The 16817-nt window shown below is 39.5% G+C and overlaps 1 protein-coding gene across 1 annotated transcript in view; it reads left to right on the forward strand.

Moving 5' to 3' along the window:
• Positions 1 to 16817, forward strand: part of LOC106902044 (zinc finger protein ZFPM2-like) — a 202271-nt gene that overhangs the window by 144917 nt on the left and 40537 nt on the right. Inside the window, exon 4 of the mRNA XM_014965210.1 lies at positions 7808 to 7926. Coding sequence (XP_014820696.1) covers positions 7808 to 7926 — 119 coding nt within the window. The remainder of the gene's footprint in view (positions 1 to 7807; positions 7927 to 16817) is intronic.

The raw sequence follows: 16817 nt of genomic DNA on the forward strand, positions 1-16817 counted from the left end.
CCCCCCTCCCCAAACTTAGAAGATGCATGGTCGTTTCAAATTGGTGCAGATGTATGCTTTTCTAACTTGGGATGGGATCCTGTGTTCCTACCAAATTCTGTAGATTACAGGAGTGTCAGACACTACAGGAATGTAAAATTATTTCATTTGTATTCATTTCATGTAAGCAAATGAAGACTTTACAAATAGAGCACAAGTTTAAGTTTTTTTGAAGTGTTAGTGGATATACTTCTTTTGAAAGTATGGTCTCTGAAAGCTCTGCCCGTGTTGCGAGACATTGCGCACCTTCACATCCCTGAAGTTAGCTCTGCATTACAGTTGCAAATCTGGAGCAGCTTTTGTAGCTATACCTAAGGTCACATCAAACAGGCTGGATTACTGTGTCGGTGTGGTGGTTCATGGCTGGATCCTAGTGTAAGCTAAGTAACCATTAATGAAACTTTTTCTCAGAGAAGTTTCATAGCCTGTCTGAAGATCTGGCTGCTTGGAGGTGGAGCATGGGTTTGACCAGATGTCAGGTGAAATCACATCACTGTGTGCAGTGTAGATATGTTTTAAGTGTTCAGGTTAACCAGAATTCAGCTGAGCAATGAGGTATTAGAATAAGTATACTTTTTTTTGGTGGTTTAGCTTATGAATTAAGCACTGTAACAACATGCCCAGGCTAAAAAAGGATAATGGTGTTTACATTCTGTTTCATGCACTTCTGTCCTCATGTTTCAGGCTTGGAAATGTATATGTCTTTTCTCACTCTGGCAAGGTTTCTGCATCCCTCTTTTTCTTGAATATCTTCTGTTACCAGTTTTCCAGGTTGTATCTTTGTATCCTGATTAGACCCAGCTTGGGTCTTCAAATGATTCCTTCCCCAGACTCACTCCCTTTTGCCTTGCTTTTTAAATGTATTTCCCCCTCCTTCCTCCTTCTGTGGTATTTTTTTCAGAAAATCTTTGCCTAGTCTTTCCCTATCCTCACTTTCAGAATATTCTTTCCTTCCCTTTATTGTCCGTTGTAGGACAGGGCTGCTGCAGATAAGGATAGCACCTGCTCTCTCTGCCATTTGCAGTACTAGCAGCAGGTAGAAGAGATAAAGAAACTCTACTTCGACTTTCGAGGCTCAAAAGAAAGGTAGGGAGCAGCAAGGTTTTTGTTCCAGAAAACAGAGAAGCCTTTTCATTTGTCATCCTTACCAAGAGTGCACAGCTGCCCTGTAAGCAGCATTGGCAAGGTGGGGCAATGTTAGGCAGCTTGGTTAGGAATGAAGTGGCATGTGGCAGCTTCTCCTGCATTGTCTTTGCTATCTAGACCTGCTTCCAAGCATAGGCGAAGGAGAGCGGTAGCTTTGAGCAGTAAGTACCTGTGGGTTATCCTTATGTCTACTTTCCTCATGGCCATTGTGCTAAGAGATCAGTTGACCCTACTGCTTAAGAGGGATGGGACCAGGGAGAATCAGGGTTAGGGGGGAGGAGTTGCTGGGGGGTGACAGTGACTTTGGAGGAAGGAAGTTCTTGTATCCCACAGCAGACTTGCAGTGCTGCAAAATGGATTGTACTCTGTCACCCCCCACCAAAATCTTCTCTCTGTGAATTCAGTGCACTGCAGAACGAGTACAGTGCTCTATCCCTTGTGGAGAGACCTGAGGATTAGGTAACACAACGTATGAAATCCTTGACAGACAAACGTGGTAAGGTGAGATGGCCAGTTTCTTAACACAGTTGTGCAAATTGCCTGTTACCCAATGTTCTTCCACACCAGCAGCAGCAGCCATCCCATCAGTGTGGCAGGGGATGCAGTATTCATTCTTTCATCATGAAGTGCCATGGCTTAGCATATTTTGGGTTAGTGCTTCATACTCTCAGTGACATGTTTTAGAGTTTTGGGTTGTTGAATGAGTCCTGTGGAAAGGGAATGTTTCTGTTTTGCCACCTCCATTATGTTATCTTTTCCAGTTGCAATTACAAGCTAATTCAAAGCCCTTTGTGTTAGGCTAATAGCTTCTGATTCACTGCTCTCTGCCAGTACCTCTTTGTGCACTTCTCATCCTGCCTGCCCGTCCCCCTACCACTTACCTATGAAGAACATTTATTTTTTTCCCTGAGTAGAGGCTCATCATAGGCAAATCATTAATGGAACATCAAAAAGGTCCCATCTGTTAGAGTTGCATATGGGTAAGATCACAATTATCAAAAGTCTTTTTTTTTTTTCCCCCATTCTTATCCACACAATAAATGTAGTTGTCAGCAGGATAAGTTCACGCATCGGATAAGGTCACAATTTCATTTAGTGACAACTTCCAACAGCGTGAACTTACAAGGTTCGATTTATTAAAGAGTCAGAAAGGATAAGATCACTGCATGGCCAGCCTGATTTATCAGGGTTTGACTGGAGTACTTGAATAGAGAATGTCGTATTTCAAGTTTATGTTCAAAACTGTAGTTTAGTGTGTGTTATGTCTCAGAGACTTGAAAATTGAGGGAAGAGAATTTAGAGGAGGTGTCTCAATAAGGCAGTTTATGTCTGCCAAGCAAGTGTATGAGCGTTTAATATCAGAGCTACCTTGTTAAGAATCACAGAAGTGGAAATGGGATAGGTCTTTGCTATCAATGAACTGCTATGTGCAAATGTACGCGTATTAGTTCATTATAATGGAGGTAATCACCAGTCAAATACTAATTGCAGATTCTTCTTGTGCATACAGGACAGCGGGCGGATCTTGGGGGCTGAGCTGGGCAATGCTTAAGAACTTCTGAGAGTGTTTTTAACTTGCTCACCCTGACTTTAGAGCAGTCCTTGTCTGAGACTACAACATGTATGATTTCTCTGCCACGCAGAAATATTCATTGGAGAGCCAGGTGGCTGTGCACTGGAAATATGCAAAGAAGGAGCTGTTTGCTAGTGGAAATTGGTAGAGCGCCATCATGTCAAATAACCAATCTCTAATTATAGCAGAGGAAGAGCTTACTCATTCTTTTTAACTGACTCTACTTAGAATGCTATTGCTGATAATAAAAACCCCAACCCTACTGCCGAAGTTATCAGTGACTTGCTTAGAAATGTTAAACATTTATGAATCTGGATACACTTATTTCTGAATGAAGTTGTTCACTTTTTCTTCCCCAAAGAGCTGTTCATCATTTACCTTCAGCTGCACACTCCTTTAATTCTTATTCCAGAATGATGGTAGATGGATGAAAACCAGTATTATTTTGCTCAGAAATACCATGTATAGTTGAATTCTTCTGGTATTCGAACTGTGGTCAAATTATATTAAGGGCCAAAGCTGTTGTTGGGTTCCTGTGTGCAGTGTATGTTTTGTGGAGTTTTTTTTTTATTTATTCTGATTTTTCTGTAAAAAAAGACAAAGCTAAACTGACCTTTCTACCTTCTCTTTTATGCACGCCCTATGTGGTATTATTGAAACAATATGTATATGTAAGAAAAGAACCTTAAATTGAGTCCTTTCATTCTGGTTTTGTATCCACCAAGGTGGCCTAATATCTTAAAAGCCATGGGATGTTTTGTAGCTGTACTAGTGAGTCATGACTTGGGGCTTCTTTTACAGTGCAGCTATCATAAGTCTTTGAGTAATCACAGACTTTAAAAGTATGCTACATCAACAAGATAAGAGAAACAGCCCACAGCACTAACAGCATTATCTTTTACCAAAATTGATTAGCCCATACTATGTGTCTCAAATATTTTGTATAAACTTACTCAGCAAGCTGGAAATAAGTGTGTTCCTGAAGAACAAGCTGAAAAAAATACTTGCTCTGTAGCAAGGAAAAGGGAAATAAGTATTACAAAATTAAATGTCTCTTAAATAATTTTTTTTTCCCTAACTCACAAAAACTAAAAGCAGGATGTCACTTTCTCTTTAGTTGCATTTCTTAGGGCTGCTTCTGCTATGCTCCTTGCTGTCCTTTTCAATCAGAGGGTTGACAAGTCTAGGATGAAAGCAGCAAAATACAACTGTTTCTCAGCTTTGCCATAGGAACGATGAATCCCAGGGGTGTGTATGATTTCTGTACACTAGCGTTTGCTATTACGTGAAGGAACGTTATGTTCAGCGTTCAGTACTGAGGTGGTCTGTTGCAGTTGCTGATCACTAGAAACTCCTAACAGTGTTTGGCACGAAATTTTCTGCTTCCTTTGGGCTGGAGTGCAGATTAAAGGAAGCTGCAGCGGTTTTTCATCCTTTCTTTCCTTTTCCTCCCTGCTCGTTGGGATCTCCATGGACAGGCACCTCTGAAGAGTCAGTACCAGCTGAGTCTTTACACTTCTTCCTGCAAGTGGTGATATGGCAATAAAATCTCCACTCCTCTTCCCTTTCCTGATGTAATCTGTGAAGATGCTGAGCAGTTGTGCAGGGAGCTGCAGAGAGCACTTACATCAGAACTTCTTCTGAGGCTGAAGGGGGAAAGCGTGTCTTGCTGACACAATTAAGAGTAACAGGGTGAGGTTCTTTTTTTCCAGCAAGCTCCCTTGAGGTCACAAGTTGCGTATGGCACCGCTTAAACCAGCCTCCCCATAGGAAGCCAGCGGTGAGCAGGGGACATCCCCCGTTCTTGTCAGCCGGTGACCAGCCCCATCTGTTGCTGTGGGTTCGATACCACTCACCAAATAGGAAATTTCAGAGGAGCAAAATGTAAATGAATGCAGGAAAGTTGCAGGCTCCTTACTGCGGGGTCAGGGGAATTCAGGAGAGGATTTTTAATAGTGACATTTGTAATCTTTCTTCTATAAACCCTCATACGAGCCCCTGGCCTTCCTGCTCAGGGCAGACAAAGGAACGTATGCAGGGATTTTACGAAAGATGCAGGCTCTGGTAGGAAAAAAAAAAAATCTTCACAGATGCTTGTGGACCCTGATGTGCAGTGTTTTTTTAACTTACAGCTCTCTTAGTGTTAATATTTTTCCCCTAGCAAAGATTTTCAGAGGAAAAAAAAAAATCTTTGCCGAGAATCAAATTGCAACGTGCTACACCTTGTACAAGCGTAGCCAAAATATCTGTGTTTGCCAAAACATACCAGTAGCTTCCCAACCTAATGTTCACACATAGAGTTAAAATGGCTGCTGGTCATGATGACCAGAGATAAATGCAGCTTTTTTGGAGAACTATGATTAAGGGAAACAGGAAGTTTATGGAGCAAAATGTTTTGTAGCCCCATATGCAGTCTGCGCCTCTGTCACGGTGTTCTGAGTAGGGGGGGAAATACAGCTGCTTCAGAGCAATTCAGTGTGATGTTACCCCATGTGTAGTACATTTCAAAATATTCATACATATTGAAATGTATTGCCCAAACTACAACTTGGGACTGTAACAAAAGCGAATAAAAGAGAGAAAAAAATCCATATTAACTTATTAAATTATCAACTGGAGGAAAAAAAATACAGTTTTGGAAAATAATTGCTTGGTTTTCTGTTTGGTTCAAACCAGAACTACTTATTAGGTGTAAGATCCATGTTATTAATTTAATTTAACATAAAGTGTAATGATGTGTACCTTAAAAGTTAGGTAGGTTTTCGGATATCACTGGATGATCTGCCCTAAGTTTGTCGTTCTTAATCCATTAAAAGACAGGCCTGCTTGTAAATCCACAGGTACAGATAAGGAGTCACTGTTTGACTGTGTCTGAACCCTTTTCAAATGAAAAATGTCAGTGGCAGAAAGGGAGGCTGAATTATTTTTTAAAAGGGTTTTCAAAGATTCTCATGATTCCTCTGGTATCAGTTAAATGTGACATGTCCATAGACATGGCTGTTTTTTAGTGTCTAAAAGCAAGCAAATGCTACAGTTTTCATCTCTATGTAGAGAGAAAACGCTGCAGTGTGCCAAAGTGATCAACATGTTACCTTGCAATACCAGAAAGATTTCTCTCTTCCATAATTAACATATAAAGAGATTTTTTTAAAGTTAATACAATTTGTAACAATGTGACTGGGAGAGGGAGAAAAGCTCCCCCCCGCCCCGAGTTTGGATGCATGTATGTCACATGTGTAAATTAGATGTAATTAATCCATAAGCTTTCCTGCTCACATACTGCCTTTTAAAATGTCATAGCACTGTCACAATGGGGACTCGCCCGCATACATAGAAGCTTTTGTAAACTGATACAGCTCTATTTCCTAGATTTGTTCCAGTTTGCAGGAAGGATCTGATGCACAATTTTACGTAGAGTAGTTTTGTAATCTGCAACACTCAGAGGTGAAATTCAGATTTCTGTGCTTGAAAATGGAAGCTGGAGCCAAGTCTTCTTTTTGGAAAACGGTCGAGATTAACCCCTGCGGATGAGGGAGAACTTTGCAGCCTGGCTGTAGCGTAGATCCAGGCATCCAGGGGAATGGTTAGCTCGGGGAAGTCTGTGGAGACTGCCTGGACGCCAGGAGGAGTTACTCACTTCCTCCGGCCCAAGGTTCGTTTCACAACAACTGCCAGTTCTAAATCTGGGACGAGTTGACTCCTTGCACAGTTGGATATTCCCCTGTTTGTGGAAAAGCACCGTCCTGATTTGGGGTAGAAGGGACGTGCTGATGCAAAAGGCAGGAGTTACTGTTGGTATGGAAAGGGAAGAAAGGGGCTTTAATAGGCAGGAGAAATCCTGGCTACAGCGGGGGTAAGGTGAGCTCTGCTGCTTGTGACAACAACAGAATTTCTGGCTACCTTCGGGAAGGCCAAAGCTTGGAAGTGCAATAGTATGTGAAAATTCAGCTAAATGTCTAACAAGAAAAGCACAGATCAACCCCTCCTCCTTGTTCCATTTTATCCCTCTTAAAGTTTGAAAACAGAATGTATTTGAACTGTTTTAGAAAAGAATGGTAGACATTGTGTATATAAACATAACTGTTGGTACATTTTAAACTGAAACATTATTTCATAGAAAAATAGGCTTATTGAAGAGACTGCTTTCAAAGGATTATCCAAACTATTTTTTTAATCCTGAAGTGAAGTGAAAAAAATGTTGAGAAGAAAGGTGGTGACTGAATTTTATTTTTCCTTCCACAGTAATGATCAATTGTGCATTATTCTTTCTCTTTTCAGAGCAAAACCCAGAAAAGTTATAGTGAGCTGATGTAACAATTTCACTTTTAAGTGCTGATTTTGAAGTCCTTACTTTTAAAAAATAAAATTTGCTTTAAAAAAAAAAAGACAAATTAGTACACACTAAGAAGAAAAAAATCACTATATGACCTCTCCATTGCTTTTAGGTATTTTGTGTTAAAACCTCAGGCTAACAATTTAAATAATTTTGGGTCTAATTCTGAAATGTTACTGCCTGTAAAACCTCACTTGGTTCAAAATGCTTTTTTCAGTTGTTTTTAGTAGTTCATTCAAAATTAGTACCATTATTGTGGGTTTATATCTCTGTATGTTATGTCTCTAAATTATTAGTACCTGAGTGCTTCAGAATGTGGACTTGTGACAGCAGAATGCATCAAGGAGGTTAATGCATCAGGTGTGGGTGCTGTGGTACCCTGCCTTTGAGCTTCTTCCCCCTTCTCAGCATTTCTTCAGAACTTTTATGAAACCGCTATTGTGAATAAAAATGCCTTCAAACTCGAATGCCTGTGAAAAGATGCAAGAAAGGAAAGGGACTTTCTAAACCAAATTTGAATATAATTATAAGGGAAAAAGGTTTGTTTTCCTTTTGCAGGATGACAAGATCGGTTGTTTTTCAGGCGAGCATAATTAATTCTCATTGTATGGGTCCTCAGAACATTGTGTGTATAAAGCCGGCACAAAGGCAGAGGTGGTTGTTGTCAAGGCACAAGTGAAAGTACTCTCAACACTGCTTGTTTCCTTTGTTTGCAGGAGAGTTGGAGGTGGTCCAGAAAGACGGGGAGCGCAAGATTCAGAGCCGGCAGCAGCTTCCGGTTGGAACAACATGGGGGCCTTTCGCTGGGAAGATGGATCTGAATAATAACACCTTGGTATGTAGACACTCCGAGATGCTTCGCTTCGTTATATTATGTGTCATCCTTCAGGGAATTGCCTGAATTACTACTCAGCTGGAGCACTGAAAACAGCCATTGTTAGCTTTCGCGGACAGTGGTATTTGGCTCTTTTCCAATTAGTTCATCTATGGCAACCATCCACGTAAAGTTATTTGGAGCACAGGTTAATAGTATTAAACTTGTTATTTTACAGAAGAAGGAACGTGTCACTTCCTTGTTTGCTGAACCAAGCTGTTGCATTTCAGCAGTAATAGCTGATTTTTTAGTGGCTTTTTAAATTTTGCGTAGCATTAATTGCTGAACACTTAATTTATATTACCGGATAGTATAGAAAATAAACAGCTCCATTATTTTAGGATGAAAATAATGAAATTTTTCTTAATGTTACTGAACATACCAAGTTCTTCCATCAGATTAAAATTATTTTGAAAGACATCAAAAGGCACCTGTCATAATATATTCTCAATTAGCCTTGTTTTTTATTCGAATTGCAGAAAGTATTTGGACCATATTGCTTAAAAATAATGCTGTGCTAGTCTCAGTTTAGTGCACTGAAAATCATGGCATTCCTATGTCTTCATTTCATTTTTGTTTGTATTGGTTTTAAGTCTGAGCTTCAGTATTATTTCATAGAATCATTTAAGTTGGAAAAGACCTTTAAGATCATCAAGTCCAACCATAAACCTAACACTGCCAAGCCCATCACTTAGCTGTGTCTACACACAAGCTACATCTACACATCTTTTAAATACCTCCAGGGATGGCAACTCAACCATGCCCTGGGCAGCCCCTTCCAGTGTTTGATAACCCTTTTAGTGAAGAAATTTTTCCTAGTATCCAATTTAAACCTCCTCTGGTGCAACTTGAGGCTGTTCCTCTCATCCTAGTGAATCACCTTCTGAAGGAACACAGGTTTCCCTGCAGACTGGAGGGAGGAGGTGGAGCTAAAATATTTAGCACAGCTACTCAGAGTAACCTGCTAAGGCAGACACCTACATTTTTAAACTCTGACACCTGTACTTGGCATCTACAGGGCTTCAGTCCTTGAAAGGAACACCCACTGATAATGTTTGAACCACATTGTAAATGCTGAAATGCATTTTTCAAGATGCACATTCCAAGATTGGGAACCCCTTTTTCTAGAGATATTTGTTGCTTTTTTCAATACAGGGTCACCTTTCCAGATATTCTCAGAGAATTAGTCTGAACTATATACAATGTCCCCATTGCCTGTCCACTTGCACCACTTCCTCAGGTATATAAGACTTGATGAGAATGCTTGAGTATGGGAGACAATGTTGATTGACCCTTCATTCCAGATGTTATCGTTATCAGATATTCTTAGGATAAATTTGCAATATGCAGTTAATCATACAGTTTCATTTTTGTTTTCTTCAGAAAACGTAGAGCAGGAGATTGCTTCTCCTTTGGTAGCACAGGCATATATTAAGGTCTGTTACTACTTTTCAAATTTGGGCAAATACAGCTTTTGCTGTAACAAGAGCATTTAGCTAAGATACTTGTTTTTAATGAACTTATAATTAAGCAGTGAGTGCAGTTTGGTGATTATAATGGGATGGAACAACTTTATCAACCCAGTGCAGAGAGATGTGGGATGAAAATCTTCATGACTTTTTTCTCACTAAACTGGAAAGATACTAATTTGTTTCTTGTCAAATTAAAAAACCGTAAAGTTTATTTTTGCTAACACCTGAAAGATATTACATTTGTTTTGTCTACTAATGTAAATACATCTGGATATCTGAAAAAGTTCCTGTAAACAGAATTGTAGTCCTCGGCAATATTGGTTTGCCCCCTGTGCAACTCCATCCTTTGAGATAGTCAAAACTGAACTGGATGTGATCTTGAGCAATCTGGGTTAACTTCGAAGTTGGATCTGACTTTGAAGTTTGCCCTGCTTTGAGCAGGAGTTTGGCCTCCAGAGGTCCCTTCCAACGTGAATTATTCTGTGATTCTAAGTATTCTTTCTTTTTCCCGAATATCAGATGTTTCCTGTAATCCTACATTTGTTACTTTAAACTGCTGTGTGAAGAAATGTAAACCTTTTGATAGAACTTTAATTTACTGTTCAAGCAACACAAACCCAGTGCCAGCTTCTACGTAGTTTCTTTTATCTTTTTTTTTTTTCTTGAAACGATTCTGGTTCATTTATGATTTTTCTGTTTGCTTGACACATTTTATTACTTTTCTCACTAGTATACATGCTCTCTGTTGTTCATAAGGGAAGTTGTGTTTGTTTACTTAAGGTATTTATATCTGTTTTGTAAAGCTCATTTGGGTAAAGCCTCACCTCCCTAGAATTCAATCAAACTTTCACATCAGCAGCTGACAGCAAGTTTAGTTCATTTCTGAATGAACTGTTGCACTGTTATAGACATCAAATGATTTTTGGAAAAAAGCTTTAACATGAATTTTTGGTATAGAGAGGAAAGGAAGGAAAAATTCTGGGAACCGCAGGTGAGTAAATATCACAACTTTTGCAGCTGTTTTTTTTATTGTAATATATGTTTGTGGTTGACTACAAGTATCTTGCCTGACTTCACCGTTTAGTCTCAGCAATGTGACACTGCCTCACAGGATTCATTACCTACCCACACCAGTTACAGTTTACTTGCTAACCTTGTACTCTGCACTATATACAGCCTGCACATGTAAGATCCTGTTATCCCATGCTTCTTATTTCAAGCAATGCTGTGTTGCTGAACACACTTTCACCGCTGTTGGCTCAGGAGATGAAGCAAGCTAATTAATTCAGCACGATAATTAATTGAGTCACCGTGCCAGATGTCAAATACTTTTTAGATCTTTCAAGTTTCTGTCTTGAAGTATATTAAGAATATACATCTCAGAGTAGTGGGAGGTTGGGTACCTTGAACAAAAATGATTTAAGTGCTGTTCACAAGCACAATAGGAATAGCAGCTGTGACTTCATTAGCAGTGCCGTGGCATTGTTAGGAGATGTGGTAGAGTGAGGTCCGTATCAGGACTGCAGAATACTCAAACTTAATGGTAGACTTGAAATAGCTCAGTGACTAGTAAAGTTCTTAATTTTTGCCATCAAGGAGTTAGCCAACATTCATGAATTACAGAGTGATCCAAACCCCTTATGAAATTGTATACCCCATTGCATTACTGTGACTGTTGATGAAACAATCTGCATGCAGCCACCAGAATTCTTAAGAATGTTGGTTGTAAGAACAAAGAGTGAGTATTGGACCTTAAAACTTGCCTAGGCATTTAATTCCCATTTCAATCTGAACTTAAGGACTCCTTATATCATTATTAAACATTTATAGATACCTATTTAGATACTTTTATTATATTTAGAGTGTTAGATCTCCTATTTAGATACTTCTAATGATCTGTTCCTGTAATTTTGCCAATCTGCCAAAATTGTCCTGCTCTCAGCTGCATGCATAGTTTGTATCTGCCTGCACAGTTGGCCACAGAGGTTATTGCTTTCCATCTCCTTCCACTTCTCCTACTTTCCATCAGCTGTTCCACAGTAGTTGATAGCCCCAAGAAAATGAAATGCACAGGAGTACCTTTTCAAGCCTAGAAAGGTATTTCTAAGATCAGAACTCATTCTCTTGTTTTACAGTGAAAAGAGATCACTGACATGTTTCTAGATTTTGTTTGAGATTTAGTGTAATCTTGCTGTTTTGACAAGCAGACACATGAAGAATTTTGTACAATACTGCTTTCTGTCTCCTGTTGAGAGAACTCAACTCTACAAGGAAGGCAACGTGATTTAATCACTAGTCTTACCAGGAAGGCTCCAAGTCTTGGTGGCTCCAAGTCTTTGTGCCTTGCTGCATCACAGAAGATTCAGTAGTTCGTGGGTACCTACAAGTAGACAGGAATATATTTCTAAGCATGAAACTCCTACCTCGTGATTCCTGTCTTTAACAGGAAAGTGGATTTGCGCAAATGTCAAGTCTAATGTTAACAGGCAGGTGAGAAGAGCAGAAGTTTCCCCCTAGACTGGTCATAGAAGTCACTGAAGCAGTAACTGCTGTGCCGAAGCAGCCCTACGTTCAAGGCACTAGCAGCCCCTTTAAGAAAAAGCAGTTTGGTTGCTTTTCCCAGAAAACATATTTTCCCTGTTTGAGGGGACAACTTGGTGGGAATGAGGCCCATGGAAACAATAGTGGTGCAGAACCACGTAGCCATCGCACCGTCATTCCGATAGTCACGTGGAGGCATTCTGAAAGGCCTGTTCCCTTGGCTGCTGCCATCGAGTTTTTGGTGTTAATCTGTGCCCATGGCAGGGTTTTGTGAAGCAAAACAATGAGCAGCTGGATCCTGCCCCCTGTTCTCCTCGTCTTGTCACAGGGAGAAGCGCGCGGGGCAGGCCTGTGTCGGCCTGATAAGGAAAAGAGGATTCAATGTGGCTGTGAAGGGAATCTGCGGGAGGAAAGCGTGCAGGGCTGGGCCAGGCGAGCAGTGGGATACAGCAGGGACCCTTTAATGGGATCCGGGAGGTTCAGCGCCAAAGCCACACTTCTTCTGGAAGGTGATGAAACCATCTGACTGGGTAGCGTGTGAGGGGCTGAGGAGCCAAGGTGCAAAACGCAGTGAAGTTACTCACTCACTAATCTATGGCTGGTCACTTGGGGTCAGAAACCTCGTATCTACAGTAGCCAGCAACTTCTAATCTTCAGAGCTGCAGTGCGAGACTTTATTGGGCACTTCGGTTGGAGGTGCTCTACAGCTACCAAGACAGCTGGTAGCCTGGCTGTAGTCAGACTGTAGTCAGGCTGTTGTCTGCAGTTGTCTTGTGCAAACACAGAAAGGGATAAGGCAGTTTCTAGCTTTAGGTATTGCTGTGATTTGGGGATTTTGGTTCTTATTAGCACAGAGCCATTTTAATGTTCATATTTAATAGTGTATTGAGTAATGAACTTTGATTCTAATCTTTGTTATACTGGGCTTATACCTTTAAGTACCTGAAGTGACCACAAAAGCACTTCTTTTCTCATTTTTACTGCTGTTAACGTCAGACTCTTCATGTTTAAAACTTGGTTAAAACCAGTTCCTTCTGTCCCAAAAATGAGCAGACATTACAGTAACAGTGCTTCTGGACAGGACATTGTGTCAGCCCTACGGTGATGTGTTGGTGTCTGTGCAAGTGTCAGGGTTGGCCGCTTCACCCAAACCATTAACAAAAATGGCAATATGCCGAGATGATGTGGACATCCACATGGCCATCCACAATGGTCTTTGGGAACGCATGACCTCACATTGCCTCACCTTTTATAAAGCAGTAGCCATTTATATAAACATCGAGTTGAGGAGAAGCCAATGATAGAACTTTTTTTAAAACTTTAGTGCATAATTGTAGCTTATATGCTTCTTTTCTCCCGTCCCCCCTGACCCCCCCAAAAAATTAGTTATTTCTGCTCCCTTATTTACATTTACACAACAGAGTTAATTTAAAACATGTTACTAATATGATAGCAAAATGTGGTAACGATCTTAATAAACACCTAAAGTGGTTTTTTCCAGCTTATAAAAGTAGTTTCCAGAACATGAATAAGTGATGAAGCAACATGATCCATGAATAAAAAAAAAAAAAGCACATTGATGGTGTACTGCTGTCTAAATGCTGTTAGTACACTGATATTAGTACTGCATGCCATTACCATAGCCTTAATTTTATGATATTAAATGTCTAAGGGACATACAAATATGGTTTGTTTTAAAATAAAAACCAAACCAAAACACAAATGGTCACAGGAAGACCGGATTGAAACTACATTCTTCCTTTTTATTTCTGCATTGATTTCCAGAATGTAGTATTATGTCAATAGTGTTTTTTCACATAATATCTCTTTTGGTTTTTAACCTCTTTTTTTTCCCTTTGCTATAGCCCATTTTTAAGACTACACGTACCCATGGTTCATTTTGACACCTGTTTATCACAACAGCAGAACTTTAACAGTTGTTCAACATTTCCATGAAAGGTTTTTAAAAATAATTTAGTTGCTTGGTGTGTGCTATAAGCATCTCCATTAAGCAGACTTTATCCTAATACTGTTGTAATTAAGTAGTAGACATTACCAATCATTCTCATTAAACTAACTCAGTTCCCTGGGAGAAAACTCAATAAACTGTCTGTCCTATTTCAGCAAGCTTCATTTCAGTAGGGGGGTCCTTCTCTAAATGGGAATGTACCCTGGGGCACATTGCCAGGGAGTTGCTGAGAGCAGAGAGAAGGGGGGAGAGACAAGGTCAGGAGCCTGGGACAGAAAAAGGGCAAGAAAATTTGGTTCAGGGACTCCCAGGCAGCAGAAGCAGCAGGAGACACCATCTGCAAGTGCCAGGCTCTTCCATTTTAGGATGTGGGGAAAAGCAGGGAGAAGACAATGTGTACTGGAGCACATATTGCATGTTAAGCTGTTTAGAGAGAACCATTGCGATAAACTGTGCAGTAGCAACATATTCTTGTGCTGCTAGACTATGGTCATCTAGTCAAATCTTCTCTGTGTCATAGACTTTAAGACTGGAACGGTTATGTTGCTATTGTAGATTTTTGCTAAATTTATAACACAACTTTCAGGATGAGATGTAGTCTTACTTAAAAACTCTGAGTAAGAGAAAAAATTGATTTAGCCCCATTTAAGGTAATTCATGTAGCTTAGTACACTGAAATACATAATGGGCACGAGTTCAACACCCGTGTTTAAGATGAGGAATTTAAGATTAATGTCATCTGAGGAAATTTGAAAATTCAGGCTTTTTATAATGATATTTATTCTTATTTGTAAAACATATGTATTATTATAGACTAGACAGACATAAAATGTCAGATTTAAATATTCAGCAGTTTTTGAAATAACTTTCTTCTCACTAAATCTTAAAAAACACATTTTTTCAGTAGTTTCATATCCATAGAACAAGCCTAGGAAATTCTACCTCTGTCACTGTAGTGGAACATAAAGCTATGAAGTGTCTTGTGTCTACGAAGACGTTTCCATTTTCAAGCCAAGAATTACAGTGGGAACTGAACTGAAAGACCTGGAGGCTTGTGTTAGCTCTTTGACCACTAGAAAATAAGCTGTCCTGAATGCTCCTGGGTTTCTTTTGGGCAAATAGACATAAAGCTATGCCTGCCCAAGGGTAGTTAGACGTAGTTCTCCACTGATAGTGGAGAAAAGCACTGTGATGCCGTTGCCTGTGGGACTGTGGTAGAACCTGTATTGCACTCAGTACATTGTCCAGATGCGCTCTCTGGACATACAGGTGACATATGATTATGAAAACATCAACAGATGCTTTCCATGAGACTTGTGGAGACAATAATGGGCAGCTGTTTGGGATAAGTGTGCTGTAGAGAAAATTTGGGTGTGAAAAGTCACATTTTTGTGGTGTCAAAATTTGTTGGTGCTAATAAAAGTGCAGACCAAGATACCATATCATAGTAACAATAACAAGATTTGAAATTATTTTCCATCTTAATTTAAATAAAAAAAATTACTTTGAGTAAGGGAATGCACCTGTGGTTTCAGTGAGGACAATGGCTGCTTGCTGCTCACTTCTGTACAGTGTGATGGAACGACTGGAATTCCAAACATCAGTTTCCTTTCCGTCTGAATATGATTGAGAGAAGTAGCCTGTAAATTCTTAAGAATGATGGAAATAAAAGGCATTTCTAGTTGTTTCATTACCAGCCAAATTAACTGCATTCTGTGAAAATGTAGTTTTGAATATTTCAAAAAGAAAAACCCTCTCAATATTTATAGTAAGCATAGTTAGTACAGTATATGTGAATACATAAGTATATATGTCTATGTAAGTATATAAAAATGTAAATATATATATTTATACATTTATATATGAACAACACAAGTGGTTTTGAGTTTATAAAAGTAGCATATTCTAGTCAGAAGAAAGTACTGATTGTTCTTTGGCCCTAGAATTCAGAGTTTTATTTGAGATACTAACATTTTGCTGAACTTTATTCTTCATTCAGCAATAGATCCTTTCCTACTGAAGTTGTAATATCACATAGCCAGTAGCAAAATTTGTCCTTTTCCAGTTGCAGCAGATCTACTTTGCACCACTAAAATATGGGCAATGCAGAGATTGGCCTGAGATCTCAAGTGGTGAGTGGGGTTTGTAAATGTCCTGGGCCTCATTTATCAAGCCCAGAGAACAAATTCAGCAATCTAATCCCATGGTGGCTCCTCAGGCTCCAGGGGAGCTGACAAGAGGATCAACTTCAGCCATTAGGGCTCTGCTGCGGTGAGCGCAGGAGGCACCATCACTTGCCATCCTTGCCCTCCCTGCCAGCCCCAGACCACCTGCAGTGATGATGTGTCTTATTTCCAGGGGTTTGTGTATGTTCTGATATTCTGCACATGATAAATTATATGTGTAGCCTCATCAGCTTTGGTATTGTTTCATATTCGTGTCCTCTGTTAAATAACTTAGTGTTAATAAACCGTTGCCCCCTTCTTGTCACTAATGCATTTTATCATTTATTCCACAGATGAGAGGAAGAGAAATTGTGAAACAGTAAATATAGTTACAATAATATATTTTTTTTTAATTTGAGCTCTCAACATTTGGGGAATAACTGAGTTTTACACAGGCAAAATACTGTCCTTTCTGTACTCTAAGGGAAGGGTAGGAGTCTGAATGCTCCTGATGCATTTAGAATAAACTACATCGCTTTTGAGATACCATCGTAGTTTATGTAGATTATTCTCACTCTGAGAAGATGTCTTAGAATTTAAAATTCTCTCTGTCAGAGATTAGTAGTTTATATCTTGGTTTTGACATTTGATTTGATATCTGAAAAACATAGAAGAGATTTATTTTTTTTTTAATAAAAGCATCAT

Source organism: Calidris pugnax, unplaced genomic scaffold (assembly GCF_001431845.1).
Source record: "Calidris pugnax isolate Ruff unplaced genomic scaffold, ASM143184v1 scaffold41, whole genome shotgun sequence".
Taxonomy (NCBI): Eukaryota; Metazoa; Chordata; class Aves; order Charadriiformes; family Scolopacidae; genus Calidris; species Calidris pugnax.